The following is a 15,648-nucleotide window of genomic DNA, read 5'->3' as shown; positions in this document are numbered from 1 at the left end:
ATGATGTCATTCATGGTGTGGAAAAAGAAGTGCTCTGGAGCACGCAGGAGTGCGCTGCGGGGCTTGCAGGCTCATTCTCCACACCTTTGTCCCTTGCAAGCTAGTTAAGTGGTGGGGGGCGGGGGCAGAAGTTGGGATCAGGGGATCCCCTGCCCTCACCAGGGGAATGGGATTCCTAGATTGGCTCCACCTCTTCTGGCTGCCACTTTGTGGTTGGCTCCACCTCTTCTGGCAGTCATTTTGTACTAGAGCCCACAACCTTGTGTCAGAATTCCAAAGGTGCCCACAGTTTCAAAAACATTGGGGACTCCTGATCAAGAACATATTCTTTGAGTTAAAAGTAGTGAGGTATTCAGGCTTCAGGGCCTTTTTTGCATGCAAAAAGGAACAGGAATGTGCAGCATCAGCTCCTGCAACTGGCAGGTAGTATAAAGCCTCTGGATTGTCCAGGCCTGTTATAAATACTGATTTTCTGACTGTGCGCCTCTTACAGAGTAGTATATTCTCCTTTATGCACTTCAGGCTTCAATTCTTCCTTCTTCCATTCATAGGGTCCGTTCGCTTGAGGCTCAGACTGGGATCAACTGCCAACAACCTAGCTAGACCTGCCAAGCCCCCGTTTGGGGTAGGGGATACCTCACCCTAAGCGTCTGTTGCCTGCTACTGCTCCAACCGCTCACAGAGGGGGAAAAAATTAAAAATGTACCAGTGTCACATGCATGATGAAGTCACTTTTGCGAAAACCCAGAAGCAACATGGTACCTCTAGCAATGGCTGGAAACTCTATGGTAAAACAACAGAGTTTCCAGTGTTTCTTAGAGCTACCACTGTTGCTTGATATGACTCTTACCTGCGCAGTGTAGAAAAGATGTGCAGAGGAGATTTCACCTTTTTTTCAGAGATTTTTTTGTTGTGCGTACTGTTTGATTTTTCTTTGCCATTTTTCCATTGCCGCGTAACAAATGTTTGCATGATCCTGCAAATAAAAATATAGACACCTTTTATTATCTGCACACACCTCTCTTATGTATGTATGTATACATAAACACAGTGCCTCCTCCACATGAACACATGCCACACCATTGGTTTATCAAGGTCTGCATTTTCTATTCTGAGTGGCAGAGGGTCTCCAGGGCATCAAGTAGATCTTTCCCATCATATCCTGCCTGATCCTTTCAACTGGAGATGCCAAGGATTGAACCTGGGACCTTCTGCGTACAAAGCAGGTACTCTGCCACTGAATCATGGTCATTCCCATTGACCTAAATCTGAAAAAGCAATGGGACAATCCTTCTCATGTGCATCTTGGTTTTCTTTGTGATGGAATGCTACCTGAATTATGTATTCCATGCTATAAGTTTTAATTTTGAGCTACAAAAATGTTCCTTTTTAAAGCTTTTCTTGAATTCAATATGCCTTTTAGAATTTGCATATGAAATTTCAACTTCCAGGGCAGTTTAGGGATATCTTTTGAGTTTCAGGAATATATCTTTTGCCCCCTATTATAGCTACAGCCTTGTGAATTTTTCCTTTTCAGTCATTTCTAGTAATTAGTGTGATATGAGCTATGTACCAAATTTCAGCATTCTGAATGGCCCGAATTTTCTTAACAATTTGTTGGGTATGCCTTGAACCCACCAATTACTGGAAGAGGTATATAAATGTCCCATTTTTAGCTTTTCCTGGTAATTCAGATATCCTGGATTACATGTGAATCAAATTTCAAGGTACTAGCTCATTGGGAAGTAAGCAAAAATTCTGACATCCCTATGAAAGAGTCAGTGAGGCCTGAGAATTCATATATTGTATCATTCATGCGCGCGCGCGCACACACGCACACACACACACACACACACACACACACACACACCTTTTTCACAGCTAAGTAAAGTGTAATGATGACATCTATTCACTTAGAATGGAAGAAGGCACACAGTGCAGTAACTCATGAGAAACACAACCAACAGCTTCTTCTGTGGGCAGGTATTCTGAACTCCCTGGAAACTTTACTTCTAATGTATTCCTTGTCTGACCCTAGATGTTATCTTGCATCAGACAAGAGTAGTCAAAGTGGCTTAGGGTCTAACCAGATCAAGTGCTGGGAGTTCTGTGTCCGGAGTTTCCAGCACCTTTTAAAAGTTTAGTTAGACCCTAAGTTTTAGAAGATGCACAGGACCCAATCTGGATCTGGATCTGATCCCAGTATACATGAGTTTTTCTTCTGAGATGCACAGCAGCTTCCCTGGGGTTGGGGGGAAAGATAGGAAGGAAGGCTTAAATCTGCTTACGTCATGCTACCAAACTGGGCACCCACATAGTCTATAGCTGCTATTTCGGTGTTAGTACATCAAATGAGGACAGACCCCAAACAATCTATGCATTAACTTGAAAGCAATAAAAAGAAAACCAAATGATATCTGAGTGTGGTCCAGAGACAGTTTCTTAAGTACAAGACTTTTTAAAAGCCAAAGAGATGCCTATGTCCTATTTTACAGAAGTGGAAAATATTTTAAAAGTTTATTGCATAGATTTTAGTTGCCAAATAATCTATTGAATTCTTGAACTTTTTTTTTTTAGAAAGCAGGTGACGATGGCAGCCTTTTTCAATAATAGAGACTGTGTCAGGGCTAAAACTGTAACTAGAAAGTATACCTTAAACAATAAATATACATGTTGTCTAGTAAGTAGTTTTTTAGGAATTGTTATCCTTGCAATTTGGACACCCCAACCCCCCCCCCCTTTGATTTCACTTATCCATTGTGCAATTCAAATCTGTGATTCTTTTATCTTTTGTGTCACTTTGTTTCCTCACACCAGTTCCCCCCTTCCAAAATGGATGCATTTTCCAGCATAATATTTGTGCCAATAAATTAGCATTCAGCATTATACAGACTTTAAGTGTATAAATTATTTTCACTATATACATAAAGACCACAGAGACTTAATATAAAAACCATACAATACATAATACAAGTCAATCTACAAAACTCACAGTAAAAAGCAGAGATAGAAAACCAATGAAAAAATAATTAACAAAATGAATTAGGGAACAATAATTTCTCTCTGTGTCTCTTTTGCTGAACTCACTTCTTCAGCTGATGCCCCAGTCCGAATCTTTCCTTAGTAGAGATCTGAAATACATCAACCGTGGGCACTGCAGAATAGAAGATATTGTTGACAAAAACAGATGTGTTTGTATATTTCAAAGATGACTGCAACAGTTTGCTAAAGCAGGGAGGTAGAGGTCTTCTGTGGTTGTTTTCAAATTAGGGACTAGCAAAATGCCCAGTGTTGTGATGGCCAAGGAATATAGGGCAAAGCAAAGTAATTCAGAATTAGGTCACTAATTGAAAACCAAAGAGACAAGGAATCTTGACCTGAAAGCTAGGCAAGATGGGGAGTCCATTAGCAAGCCATTCCAACTGTTAATTACCCACACAGATTTGATAATTGAATTTCTACAGCATTAACAACCATCCATTGATTTTTGTTATATCTCTCTCTACTAAATTAAATGTCCCTTTGGAATCCTATACTTTCTTTCCAATAATGTAATTAGGCACCAGAACTGAGTCCCATAATTGTTTGGTGGAACAAGTTTATCACTGATATGGCACCGAGCACTCTTAATAGGGGCATCATATAGGAAAAAAGGAAATGTGACCTACCTGGGCCATTTAAATACTGTGTGAGTGAACAATGCAACCTCACAATTATAGGCTCTGTGCGGATTACGTCCCATGCTACTGCAATCTCTTCCTGATTCAAGAGAACAACAGAATCCATAAGTTATCACCACTACATTTATATCCTACTATTTTCATAAGAAAGGCTGGTAAGGCAATGAATGCCCTCGTTTAAGTTGCTGTCTAGACTTATTTACAGAGACATGAGTTATATGAGTATCTATTTAATATTAGAACTTGAGAGAGGTCAGTGATAAAGCATAAAGTGGACTCAACAAGAAATTGGATGTTCAGACAAAGAGAATGTAACTATTCTCTTGCTACAATGTTCTAAAAATCTTTATAAACTTTTTACAACCAAAGCCAAACGACAGCAGCCTACTGTGTGCGTACATAATTTGTTCCAATATTTAAGATAAGATGGTGCTCTTTTGTTGCTTTCTAGAAACATCTGTAATGAGTTCTGTGCAGAACCCCTTAGAACCCCTTAGACAGACATGCTTGCCAGGACCCTACGCACTCAACTTTGAAAAAAAGAAACCAAAGACCTATCTATTTTGGGTAGCTACTAGGGGTGTGCAATTCAGGTTTCCAATTCGGGACAAATACCTGAATCGGACCCAATTTGTCAAGATTTGGAAATGCTGAATCAAAGCTTCCCGAAGCTTCTGGGCACTTTCAGACCCCGCCCCTAGCTCCAGGTGACTGGTGGAGGAGCATTCCCCCACCGGCCAGCTGAAGCGGCATGGAAAAGACCCTTTAAACTTCAGCTGGCCCTCAGCTGGCCCACAGGGGGTTCCCCCCACAGGCCAACTGAAGCTCGGGAAATCCCACCGCCACTTATATCACCCAATGGAAGGAGGAGGAAACCTCCTTCTCTCCCTCCCATCGGGTGAAATAAGCAATGGGACAGGGAGTTTCGGTGTGCTCCGAATCTTCACAGAGTATACTGAAGCAGGGCAATAAGCCCTGCTTTCCAATTCTTTTCCCCACTTTGGAAATTCCAAAGCAGGAAAATCAATTCTTTCTGACCCTGCATACTCCTAGTAGCTACTTCTGAGATAATAGAGCATTGTTACATTTTTAGCTTGGTTGTACAGCTGGTTGCTATCTTGTTAGTCCTGCCGCCGCTTATTTCACCCATTGGGAGCGGGGAAGGCCAGCTGAAGCATGGGAAGTCCCGCTGCTGCTTATTTCACCTGATGGGAGGGGGGAGGGAACCTCCTTCTCCCCCTCCCATTGGGTGAAATAAGCAGTGGGGCGGGAAGTTTCGGTGTGCTCCAAATCTTCATGGAGCATACCAAAGCAAGTCAATAAGGCCTGCTTTCCAATTCTTTTTCCTGCTTCAGAAATTACGAAGCAGGAAAACTGATTCTTTCTGTCCCTGCATACCCCTAGTAGCTACTCCTGAGATAATAGACCATTGTTACATTTCTAGCTTGGTTGTACAGCCGGTTGCTATCTTGTTAGTACTGCTTGCATTTTAATGCAATGTTAACTCTATTATAATACTTTTGTTTTCTATGTTTTATTAAATTTTAATTGTAAGTGGCTTTGAGAGATTTGCCTGGAAAGTGGTCAAAAGTGTAAGAATACATATATACAGAAATAAAAATAAGTTCATGGTTATCATTATAGCTTTATTAACATGATAATATCTGAGAAAAGAACATTTAGATTACTGTGAGATAAACTAGTACATTCAGAGGCACCTGGGTTCGCTGAATAAAATATTAACAAAAAGAAAAAAATATGAATTAAATCTGCTTTTAAGGAATGTGGCCATACACTTTCCCAGCTGAAATCAACAAATGCTTTGGGCAAAAACAATTGAGCAGGAGAATTAGGGACTCTTGAGCAAAATTGTTAAGGGGACACTATCCGCCACAAATGGGGTTAGAGCCAAAGCATAGTGGGAGGAAGGGAAAATGCAGCTCGTGCTGTTCCATAAATAGTGCTATAGTAAGCATGCTGTCTGGCCATTCCGCCTGCACTAGAAACAGCAAGGTTTTGCACAAGCAGAACTTCTTTGTACCTAATTTCACTTGATTCATGCAATGCTTTATGTTTGAGATGTTAAAAAAAATGCTATTGTGAGTAGAAGACCCATTCTGCACGGAGTCTACCTTTGCATCCAACTCACACTATGAACGAATTCCACTCATTTCAAGAATGTCCATAGAGTAAATGCTTAGAGGACAGGACAATACAGTTTATTTAATTCCTATTTTTTTTTCAGACTTCAAACTCTTCAAACAAGGCTTTGCAAATTTAAAAATACAAAATGAGTGTGGATGATTACTACCCTAGCAATAATAGAAAAGAGTCCAGTAGCACCTTTAAGACTAACCAACTGTACTGTAGCATAAGCTTTCGAGAATCCCAGTTCTCTTCTTCAGATGCATGGAGGGTAAAAAGAAACTGGTCAGCTATACCCTTCTTACCCTCCATGCATCTGAAGAAGAGAACTGGGATTCTCGAAAGCTTATGCTACAGTACAGTTGGTTAGTCTTAAAGGTGCTACTGGACTCTTTTCTATTTTTACCCTAGCAATGCAATTTTAAACTGAGTTACACCCTTCTAAAGCTGCTGAAGTCAATGGGTGTAGAAGGGAATGACTCTGGTTAGGAGTACATTGTTTGCTTCCGTTCCTCTACTGCTGGCTTTGATTCAAATTGATACTGCTTTGCCTCCTGTTATTTCAAGCCATCATGAGGAAAAATGGGAATGTACTGAATTACACAAATAGTGCCAAATAGCTGCACAGAATCTTTGAATCCATCTTGTGGACGTCTCTACTGAAAAATGAATCAGACCAGTCATGCAACAGAAACTTCTGAAGAACAAGGAAAGACAGAAAGGATGTGCCTGTAGGTGGCTGACTCCGCATCTTGATGAAGGACAGAGTGAACCATGTATTAATCTTTATTATATGACTTTATGATGAAATTACTTACATCAAGAAAGCTAACATCAATATGCAGATCAATATCTACATCATCAATGGCTCCATATTCCCTGAAAAGAATGAATATCGTGTTACAGCTATTTTTGATACTCTTGAACATCCAAAAGAAAAAGACTCTTATTAACAGCCTGCTGAATATTAAGCAGAAGCAATTCAAACATGTACCAGCTTTTGTCCAAGCTGGTTCTCCGATGCCTAACATAGTCTTTTTGGTTCCCCTCTTTATCTTTTTCATCAGCAGGAAAGCTGGCTGGATCCAATCATCTTCTACTGTCATCCAGGCTAAAAATGGCTTCCTAAGCCTTCAGCATAAAGAACCATCAAACAGAAGGAATAATATTGTGGAGGAGACTTGCAGTAGAGCTTTTTTTTTTTTGCAACAGACAATGTTTGGAATAGGAGTGACATTCTAGGGCTATCAGTTACCATGTAATGATGGAGCTCCAAATCAAGAACTCCATATCAAAAGACCGTGGCTCAATGGGAGTCTCTGCTTTGTGTGCAGAAGGTCCCAGCTTCAATACCTATCATCTCCAGTTAAAAGTTGTAAAGCATACAAAACCAATAGAATTTGTATTGTATGCATTATAGTTTTTTATTGCATTGCTCTCTAATGATATAATACAGGGGGGGGGGGTTGTTTGCATTGTTTGTAATTCAAACTATCCTTTCCATTGCATTGTATTCTAATTCTGTTATCTGCATTGACTCTTGATGAAAAGGGTGGATTATATATGAAGTAAATAAATAAATTCATAAATAAAGCTAGTGTCAGGCAGCGGCTTAAGAGACCAGGGGCAATCCTAAGCATGCCTACTGAAAAGTAAGCACCATTGAATTAAATGTGGTTACTCCTGGGACAGTGTTCCCCGAGTATCAGTGTAACTCTAAAAAGAGGGTAGATTGATGCCAATAGACTTAGAACGGTATAACATTTCTTACAGTGAAATCCTATGCAGGCTTACTCCAGTCTAAACACATTGATTCCAAAGGGCTTAAACAGCAGTAACTCTGCTTAGGATTTCACTGTTAGGACTGTACTGTTCACTGTGCATCAGAAGTTCTCAGTTGAAAGCTCATAAGGTGGACTTTGACAAGCTGTTCCATCAGTCTCGCCTCACAATAACAGCACTGACCAAGTGCTATGTAAACGCTAATGATTAGTGGAAAATGCTCGCTGTGGATTCATTCCATCTTTACTAAAGACTGCACAGAAACTGAGAGGGCATTAATTCTCACTCTTGAATAATTGAGTTTGGTCTCGATAAAATAAGTTAATTTACATTGCCCTCAAAGAGACGTGCATGTTGGTATTTGGTTTATAGTCACTGAGGGTTTTTGACAAACATTACTTGCAGGCAGCTAATTCTTCAGGGCTTCAAATAATTAGTTTGACCCAGGCGCCATGGAGCACCATCAGAGCTGTCTGGTGGAAGGGCTGACTACGCAAAGTCTTTTAACGCAAGCCGTAAGATGAGTCCCTTCCGCATCTCGTCCTATGCTATGATGATGACCCTCACAAGAGAGACCTTGCAAAATCAGCATTACATGGGTATGATCTTGGCTTTCATTTTTTTTAAAAAAAAGTAGTAAGGTCAGTTAGCAATCAAGAATAAAAACATTTTCTCAATGTGTGATGCAAATCCATCATTGTTCAAAGATGAATCGCAACATTTACAGCAGCCTGGAGAAGAATGAATAAAATACTCAAAAGGCTGTTTTTATTTATGTCAAAATGATATCACAGCTTCTAAAAATTAATCAGAGGTAACTACGATGGCCTAAACATGGGTATAATTTTGGGATGGCTTGGAGAGCTGTGAGTCAGTAATAAATGCAACCAGCAGTGAAAATAACAAGATTCCCACAGACTATAATAGTCCATGACCTGGAAAGATGAGAAAATACAGAATTTACTTTCACTGTATCTACAGTCCATTAGGATACTAGAGATCTCTTTTTGTTTTGTGTACACCTGAAGTGTTGCTTGCTAGTGAAAATGGAGCCATTGCCCGCAACAATATGGGAAAGTTTGGTCAGACATATTGTAACAAGGGCAGATAACAGATCTTCTTATTAGATTATTGTTAGTGAGATAACGACTGAATTCAGCTGTGACAAACTATTGCATATTCATGAAGAGAATGAACCAAGCTTATTTTTGGGTTCTTGTACTTCCCCCATGCCAGTTTTAAATAAAATGTGGTTAGTTTTTTTCCTAAAACCTGAGATTTCACACCAGGAGTACAATGTGGTTTACTGTAGGCTAGAAGCAAATTGCAATGTATTACAGCACTCAAATTCAAACTTCACAAAAACCTGCAGTTTCTTTCAAACCAGGACGTCTTCAATCAGTCTAAGCTCTGAGTGTGAGGGGAAGATGGAAGGAAAACACAAGACTGGAATAAATCAAGCCCGTTCTCGTAATAACCAAACCTCAGTTTGTTCGTGACTTCTGAATACAGTAAATATACAGGAAGCACTTTAAACTTTCAGAAAGTACAGTATAAATGTTAAGGATATCATCCAACCAAAGTTAAGCCCCTTAATTTTAAGTCCTATGGATAGTTTGGTGTAGTGGTTAAGAGCGGCAGGATGCTTATCTGGAGAACAGGGTTTGATTCCCCACTCCTCTGCCTGAAGCCAGCTGGGTGACCTTGGGTCAGTCACAGCTCCTCTAGAGCTCTCTCGGCCCCACCCACCTCACAAAGTGATTGTTGTGAGGATAATAATTACACACTTTGTAAACCGCTCTGAGTGAGTATTAAGTTATCCTAAAGAGCGGTGTATCATTCAAATGTTGTTATTATATGGGTAAAACCTCGATATATGCTAAATAGTGCAATCCCTGGAGTTGTACCTTTCTAAGTCCATGTCCTTAACTCTACCATTGAAATTAATGGTACTTGAACTGTAAAACCCTATGCAGAATTACTCCAGTCTGTGATTACAACTTTGTGAACATAGGAAGCACAGCAAAGGGTTTTTTTAAAATAAGAAATTACTTTTTACTTTCAAAGTCTAAAAACCCTGGGAGAGATTGTTACCAAGGTATACACAGTTTCACCAGCTATAACTGCCACCATGCTTGCAATGATTATCTCATTCACATCCTGTCTGGGCTTTAATTTAAAATGTTTTCTGTCCTAAAAGAATTTCCTCTGAATTTAAATGGCATGTAATGAACCTAAGTTTTTCCTGTAGTCATGATACTGTCCAGAGAACTGGAACAAACTCTCGCAAATTCAGTATGTCACTCAACAGAATGAAACAAATGGATTTTAAGGAGCATTAATTTAGAAGCACTAATGTGCTGAACAGTTAGGGAGATCAGCATATGCACTGGCATTTGTGCATGGCCTACAAACCAACCCAAAGGATCTTTTTTAAAAAATTAAAAAGCAGCAGGAGGATTGTAACTAAATTTTGTGTTTCTCCCTATATGGGATGAAACTGCCATTGTGTTTTCCCCCAACCATACCAACCAAATTGTGTAGAAATATTATTGTGAAAATTGATGGCTGTTTTTGCAACACTGATAAATGAAGAAAATAACGTATCAATTGGTCTCTAACTAGATTTTTGAAAACATGAATTAGAAAAGGGCTGGATGAAAATGAATTAACTCACGGTTGCCAACTTCAGGTCAGGTAATTCCTGAAGATTTGGGAGTGAAGTCTGGGGAGGGTGGGATTCAGGGATGGGTGGGACCTTAGTGGGGTATTAATGCCATAGAATCCACCTTCCGAAACAGCCACTTTCTCCAGGGGTGATCTATGTCACCTGGAGACTTTCTCCAGGGGTGATCTATGTCACCTGGAGATCAGTTGTAATTTCAGGAGTTCTCCAAGCCCCACCTGGAGCTTGGTAAGTATAAGTACGGAAATTAAAAGAAATGGCATTTCTATATCTCCATACAAAAAAGTAGAGGCAGAGGCCATAATCTAGAATGAGTCAATGTAGTATATGGGTTAGTTTGTCAGACCATAATCTGGTAGCCCTAAATTCAAATCCGAGCTCTGCCATAGAACTTGGCTAGGTGTTCTTGGGCCACACATTCTCTTGGCTGAACCTACCTCTCAGGACAGTTGTGAAGATAAAATGGTGAAGGAAAAGCAATGTATGCTGCCCTGAACTCCTTTGACAAAGGGTGGGATAAAGTGTACTATACAGATTGGGATAAGGCTGTTTCTCTGATGAGGACAGGTCACTTTTAAAGTGTCCTAGAGAAGGTCCGTAAAGACGGAATATTACAGAATGCACAACATCTAAGCCAAAAATATTTTTAAATGTTCTTTGGTGTATTTGTACAACCACATTTGGTAGTCGTTCTCCGGCATGAGATGATTGATTTCATTAAGTTCATATTGGATATACACAAGCGCATTCAAGTCTGTGAATGAATGGACATGCTGCTCAGAAAACACAATTGTAGTTAAGTGAATTTACCCTTGGGGTTCAAAAAGAAAAACAACATAATTTATTTTGGTTTCCCGCCCCCCAATCCTTCTGCAATTTTCTTAGAATGCTGAACAAAAGCTAGAGTTGAAGGTTAATCAACCCCAACCATTAAAAACTGCTGATTAAAAACACTGTAATTTCCCCAGTGTATTCAAAAGTTCTGAAATGGCTGAAGGCATTCAGCAATACAAGTTTAAGAACAATATTTAAAAAGTCTAAAAGGGATGCCCATTCAGTTTGGAGTACCCCCTCCGGAAAACTAAAAGGCGCGATCCTTCCTTTTCCTGCAACAGATTCAGTGCAGATGGCTTTATGTACTGAATCTGGGATACCAGATCACAGCTAGCCCTCAGTGTTTTGCTATATTATTTTTCTTTCTCCTTCTCTGCCAGAAAACCCCCTAATATATATACCTGAGAGATACCGCATTTGGCCCGTAGATCTCTCTTACAGCTGCCAAGTCAGCTTCCAGCTGTGGGTGCTTGTGAAGTTCTCCATCATAACTAACCTGCAGATATAAAAAATGGGTATGTTTAGAGTATTACAAAAAATGGTAGGTAAAATAAGGTTCTCCCCCTGCCCTGTAACATGTTTCCCCTCGGGGTGGCTGGCACACAGGGCAGAAACACAAAGAATACCTTGGCAGGTCAAGCCAAAGGTGCATCTAGTCCTGCTTCCAACAGTGCTGGTCAGATACTTCTGGAATGCCCACAATTGGAGCACGAAGTTAACAGACTTGCTCTTTGGTCCTTCCCTACCACCTGGTATTCAGAGGTACATTGCCTCTGAATTCAAACTTTACATTTGGACAAGCTGTCAGGGATAACAATTGCTGATAAATATCCTTCATGCATCTATGTAGTCCTTTCTAAGAACCACTCAAGACAGAATCATTGCCACATTCCCCCCACAATGAATGCTTACATTAATTATACATTGTGCAAAATAATACAGTAGTTTTTCTATCCAGAATCAAGCCACTCGCTAGACAAAAGAGACACTTGCCCAGGATTCAAGCTCACAGAGAGAATCATGTGACCAGGTAACATCATTGTATCTTCCCTATCATCTCCCACAGTTTTATTTTGGCCTCAGTTGGGTGTTTTTCTGCCTCTATGGGAAATAGAGCAGATAGCAATTGCAGTTACAGTGGAGTTGAGTTCTCCTCAAAAACTTTTCAAATCATGTCTGAATGGGGTTGCCAGGTCCCCTTGCACTCCTGGTGGGAGTGGGGAGGACCTGGCACTTACCTTGAGTGTCTTTTCATGCAAGCGCAACTGGCAGGGCGTGATGATGTCATGACCATAAGTGATGTCACTGGGGCCTGTAAAGTGTGGGAGCATGCCTGCTGCCAAGCACGATGACATGACTTAAGGAAGTGACATCATTGTGGCAGGCAGGAGCATGCCTGCTGTGTTCTGGCCCAAGAAGTTTCTTGCCTCCTGGGCCCATTCCCTGGGCCTTTCCCTCTTGCCGGCCAGGCGACTGGTGGAGGGGGGCAGAGACTTGGAGCGGAGGATCCCCGGCCTCCACCTGGCAGTCCTATTCCTGAATGGGTAGGCATTGGATCCTGTTGTGGTTGGAAGCTACAAAAGGCTTCCTGTCTTCCCTTTTTGGAACTAGTGATGTCCACCTAAAGGTGTACGATGGAAAGTTATTTCCAAAATAATTGGAATCTCAAGGCTAGGGAGGCATCCAGATGACAGCTTTACTCAGGTGATATTGTCGGCAACTAGCAGTGCAGCTCTAGGCAGTTACATCCTTCTAAATCCATTGAAGTCAATGGGCCTACTAAGGTGTAACTCTGCATAGGATTACTTCAGACCACGGATGCCCTGCAACTCATGAATTTATGTGGAGGAAAGAGGACAAAGGGGCAAAGCTGGAAGGAGGAAAGGAGAAGGACCATTACCTTACAGGAGTACTGTCCTTAGCTCAAGACCTCAACAAGAGACTCTGGGCCAAGCTACACATGACAACTGACACTTGAACGGCAAGTGGATTGAGTGGAGGGCAAGTGAACAGGGAGAAATACACTTGCTGTTCAAGTGTCATTCGTCATGTGTAGCTTGGCCCTGAGGCCTCTTTAATTAGGTAGTGACAACAACAACAACATTTGATTTACATACTGGCCTTCAGGATGACTAGTTAATACCCACTCAGAGCAGTTTACAAAGTATGTCATGGAAGTCACTTGTAATTCTGGGAGATCTCCAGGTCCCACCTTAGATGGGAGCTTTATGCCTCTCAGATACACAATGGCTCTTTTCTGTTCGCGACCAAAGCACAGAGGCAGAATCAGCTTTAGTCCCACCCTCAAACCTTTTCACGGTGCTGCTATATTTGCTCTGTTGTAAAAATCACATTGATAGATTCCCTGTGGAAGCTTCCCACACTAATTTGCTAACGATGCTTGGGAGATCAGTCAGTGTACCCCCCCCCCCACACACACACACGCACACATTTTTATTCGCTTATTTAATTTTAAGTCTCTGTGAAAAAGGTGAGCAATAAATGAAATACATAAAATCAAGGAGGTGAGTAACATTGATTGCCCCAAGGGCACAATTCTCCATCCCTTCCCCCTCAATAAAGAGGCAATTGAATTTATAACAGCACACAAGTGGCAATTTGTTGTGTGCCTCTAGACTGACTGTAGAGTTGCCAACCTTCAGGTGGCAACTGGAGATCTCCCTGAATTACAACTATCCTTCAGGTCATAGAGATCAGTTCCCCTGGCAAAAATGACTTCTTTAGAGGGTAGATGGTACAACATTATACCCCACTGAAGTCCTTTCCCTCCCCAAACCCCACCATCTCCCGGCTCCACCCCCTAAATCTCCAGGAATTCCCCAACCTGGAGCTTGGCAAGTCTAGTGACAAAGGTCTCCCGAATGTGGTCTCTCTAGGCCCTCTCCTTTCGGCTGCTGTCTAACATGTATCTATTGTGTGAGAGGCCTAGTAATACAAGAGCTAAGTGGATGCGACCTTACTATGCAGACCAGGAAGGAAAACAAACATGAGTTCTTTGTAATGTGGTTCCCCAGCAAACATGAGGACTTTGTAATGTATAGATGGAGCTTAAGAATCATCTTTGTGGTCCTAATGGTCAGTAATGGGGACTTTAAGAATTGTCCCAAAATACAGCATTTTTACTATGTTTGGGGCTGATTCCCCATCATTTCTGGTTTGAAATGGAAGTGATATCATTAGAAACCAGGAAGAGAGCTTGGAACTCTGAAAATTCTTATCCATAGCCACTCACTTTAGATACCATGAAGGACCCAAATGGAGAAAAATATATGGGCATACATGGGATATAAGAAACATCTGCGTAACTTAACCTTTTCAAAAGGCGTTCTGAAACACTATTCCCCAGAATAGAACCAGCTTCAAGGTTATTGTAATGATAGAGACTAGACACACCATCTCCTGATCCCAGCAGAAATTTGGACAAGACTTACTGGAAAAGACAATAATGCTAGGAAGGATGGAAGGCAGCAGGAAAAGAGGAAGACACAAAATGAGGTGGCTGGACTCAGTAAAGGAAGCCATGGCATCCAGTTTGCAAGACCTGAGCATGTTTGTTAATGATAGGACATTTTTGAGGTCTTTCATTCATAGGGTCACCAATAAGACAGAAGTGGCACTTTACACCCAAGTAGCAGGTATACAGAAAGTCCTTTCTCTACCCAAGGCTCTATAGGAATGACATGGCTGAAAACTAAAGGTAAATGTCTGGACAACTGCAGATCCCTTGTTATTTCCAGATAAACAGAGAGCATGAACAAAGATTGTCACGGTGAAAAGGGAATTACATGCAAAGATAAAAGGTTTTGTTTTCTCATGTCTAAAAGAATTGTATTTAGAAGAGATCACTTCTAAACAGAGACATGCTATAGATTTTTTCTTTCTGGTAATGTTGTTCTAGAAAAAGAAAACATATTTCTGAAGCATTCTGTACACATGACTAGCCAGAGTAAATAAGCCCTTTTATTAAAGATCAATCATTTTTGTCTTCCCTGCAATTGCCTCATAATTCCTCACAGCTCTTCTTCACACATCTGTTCCGTTTTGAGCTCATGGATTACCAGGGCCGTATTATTCATAAGGCTGACTAGACTGAAGCCTAGGGGCCCCGCAGGAACTAGAGGCCCGTCAACTTTATTTTGCTGAGGCACACTCCCACATAAATTACAATTAATTGATTCTCTTATATAACCTCTATTAATAAGAAAATTAACTGCTTCCTTATTGAAGTGAAACAAATTGTCTCTTATATTAAAACAATTATCCATAAATTATATATTTTTAATAAATAATAAAATTTTAATCACTTCAAAATATTACAGTATTGAACAATTATACCCCAAAAGGTGCTTTCCTGAAGAGTTCTACTTGAGCAATAAAAATATTTTTTAAATTGTGAATAGAATTTTTCAGGAGACCTTCAAAATGGATACAGGATACTGTGGATACTATGTACTGTGGTCTAGTACTTACCATACCCTACCCCCAAGCCAGAAACTTGCA

The 15,648-nt window shown here is 40.7% G+C and overlaps 1 protein-coding gene across 1 annotated transcript in view; it reads right to left on the bottom strand.

Annotated features, from left to right (window-relative positions):
- Positions 1-15,648, bottom strand: part of PARP8 (poly(ADP-ribose) polymerase family member 8) — a 184,000-nt gene that overhangs the window by 50,217 nt on the left and 118,135 nt on the right. Inside the window, exons 7-11 of the mRNA XM_054986734.1 lie at positions 11,529-11,623; positions 6,644-6,704; positions 3,669-3,759; positions 3,088-3,154; positions 851-976 (exon numbers count right to left, since the gene is read on the bottom strand). Coding sequence (XP_054842709.1) covers positions 851-976; positions 3,088-3,154; positions 3,669-3,759; positions 6,644-6,704; positions 11,529-11,623 — 440 coding nt within the window. The remainder of the gene's footprint in view (positions 1-850; positions 977-3,087; positions 3,155-3,668; positions 3,760-6,643; positions 6,705-11,528; positions 11,624-15,648) is intronic.

The sequence above is a fragment of the Eublepharis macularius genome, chromosome 8, assembly GCF_028583425.1.
Source record: "Eublepharis macularius isolate TG4126 chromosome 8, MPM_Emac_v1.0, whole genome shotgun sequence".
NCBI classification, from domain to species: Eukaryota; Metazoa; Chordata; class Lepidosauria; order Squamata; family Eublepharidae; genus Eublepharis; species Eublepharis macularius.
Note: the sequence above shows the minus strand (reverse complement) of the source record. Positions and strands in the feature narration are given on the sequence as shown.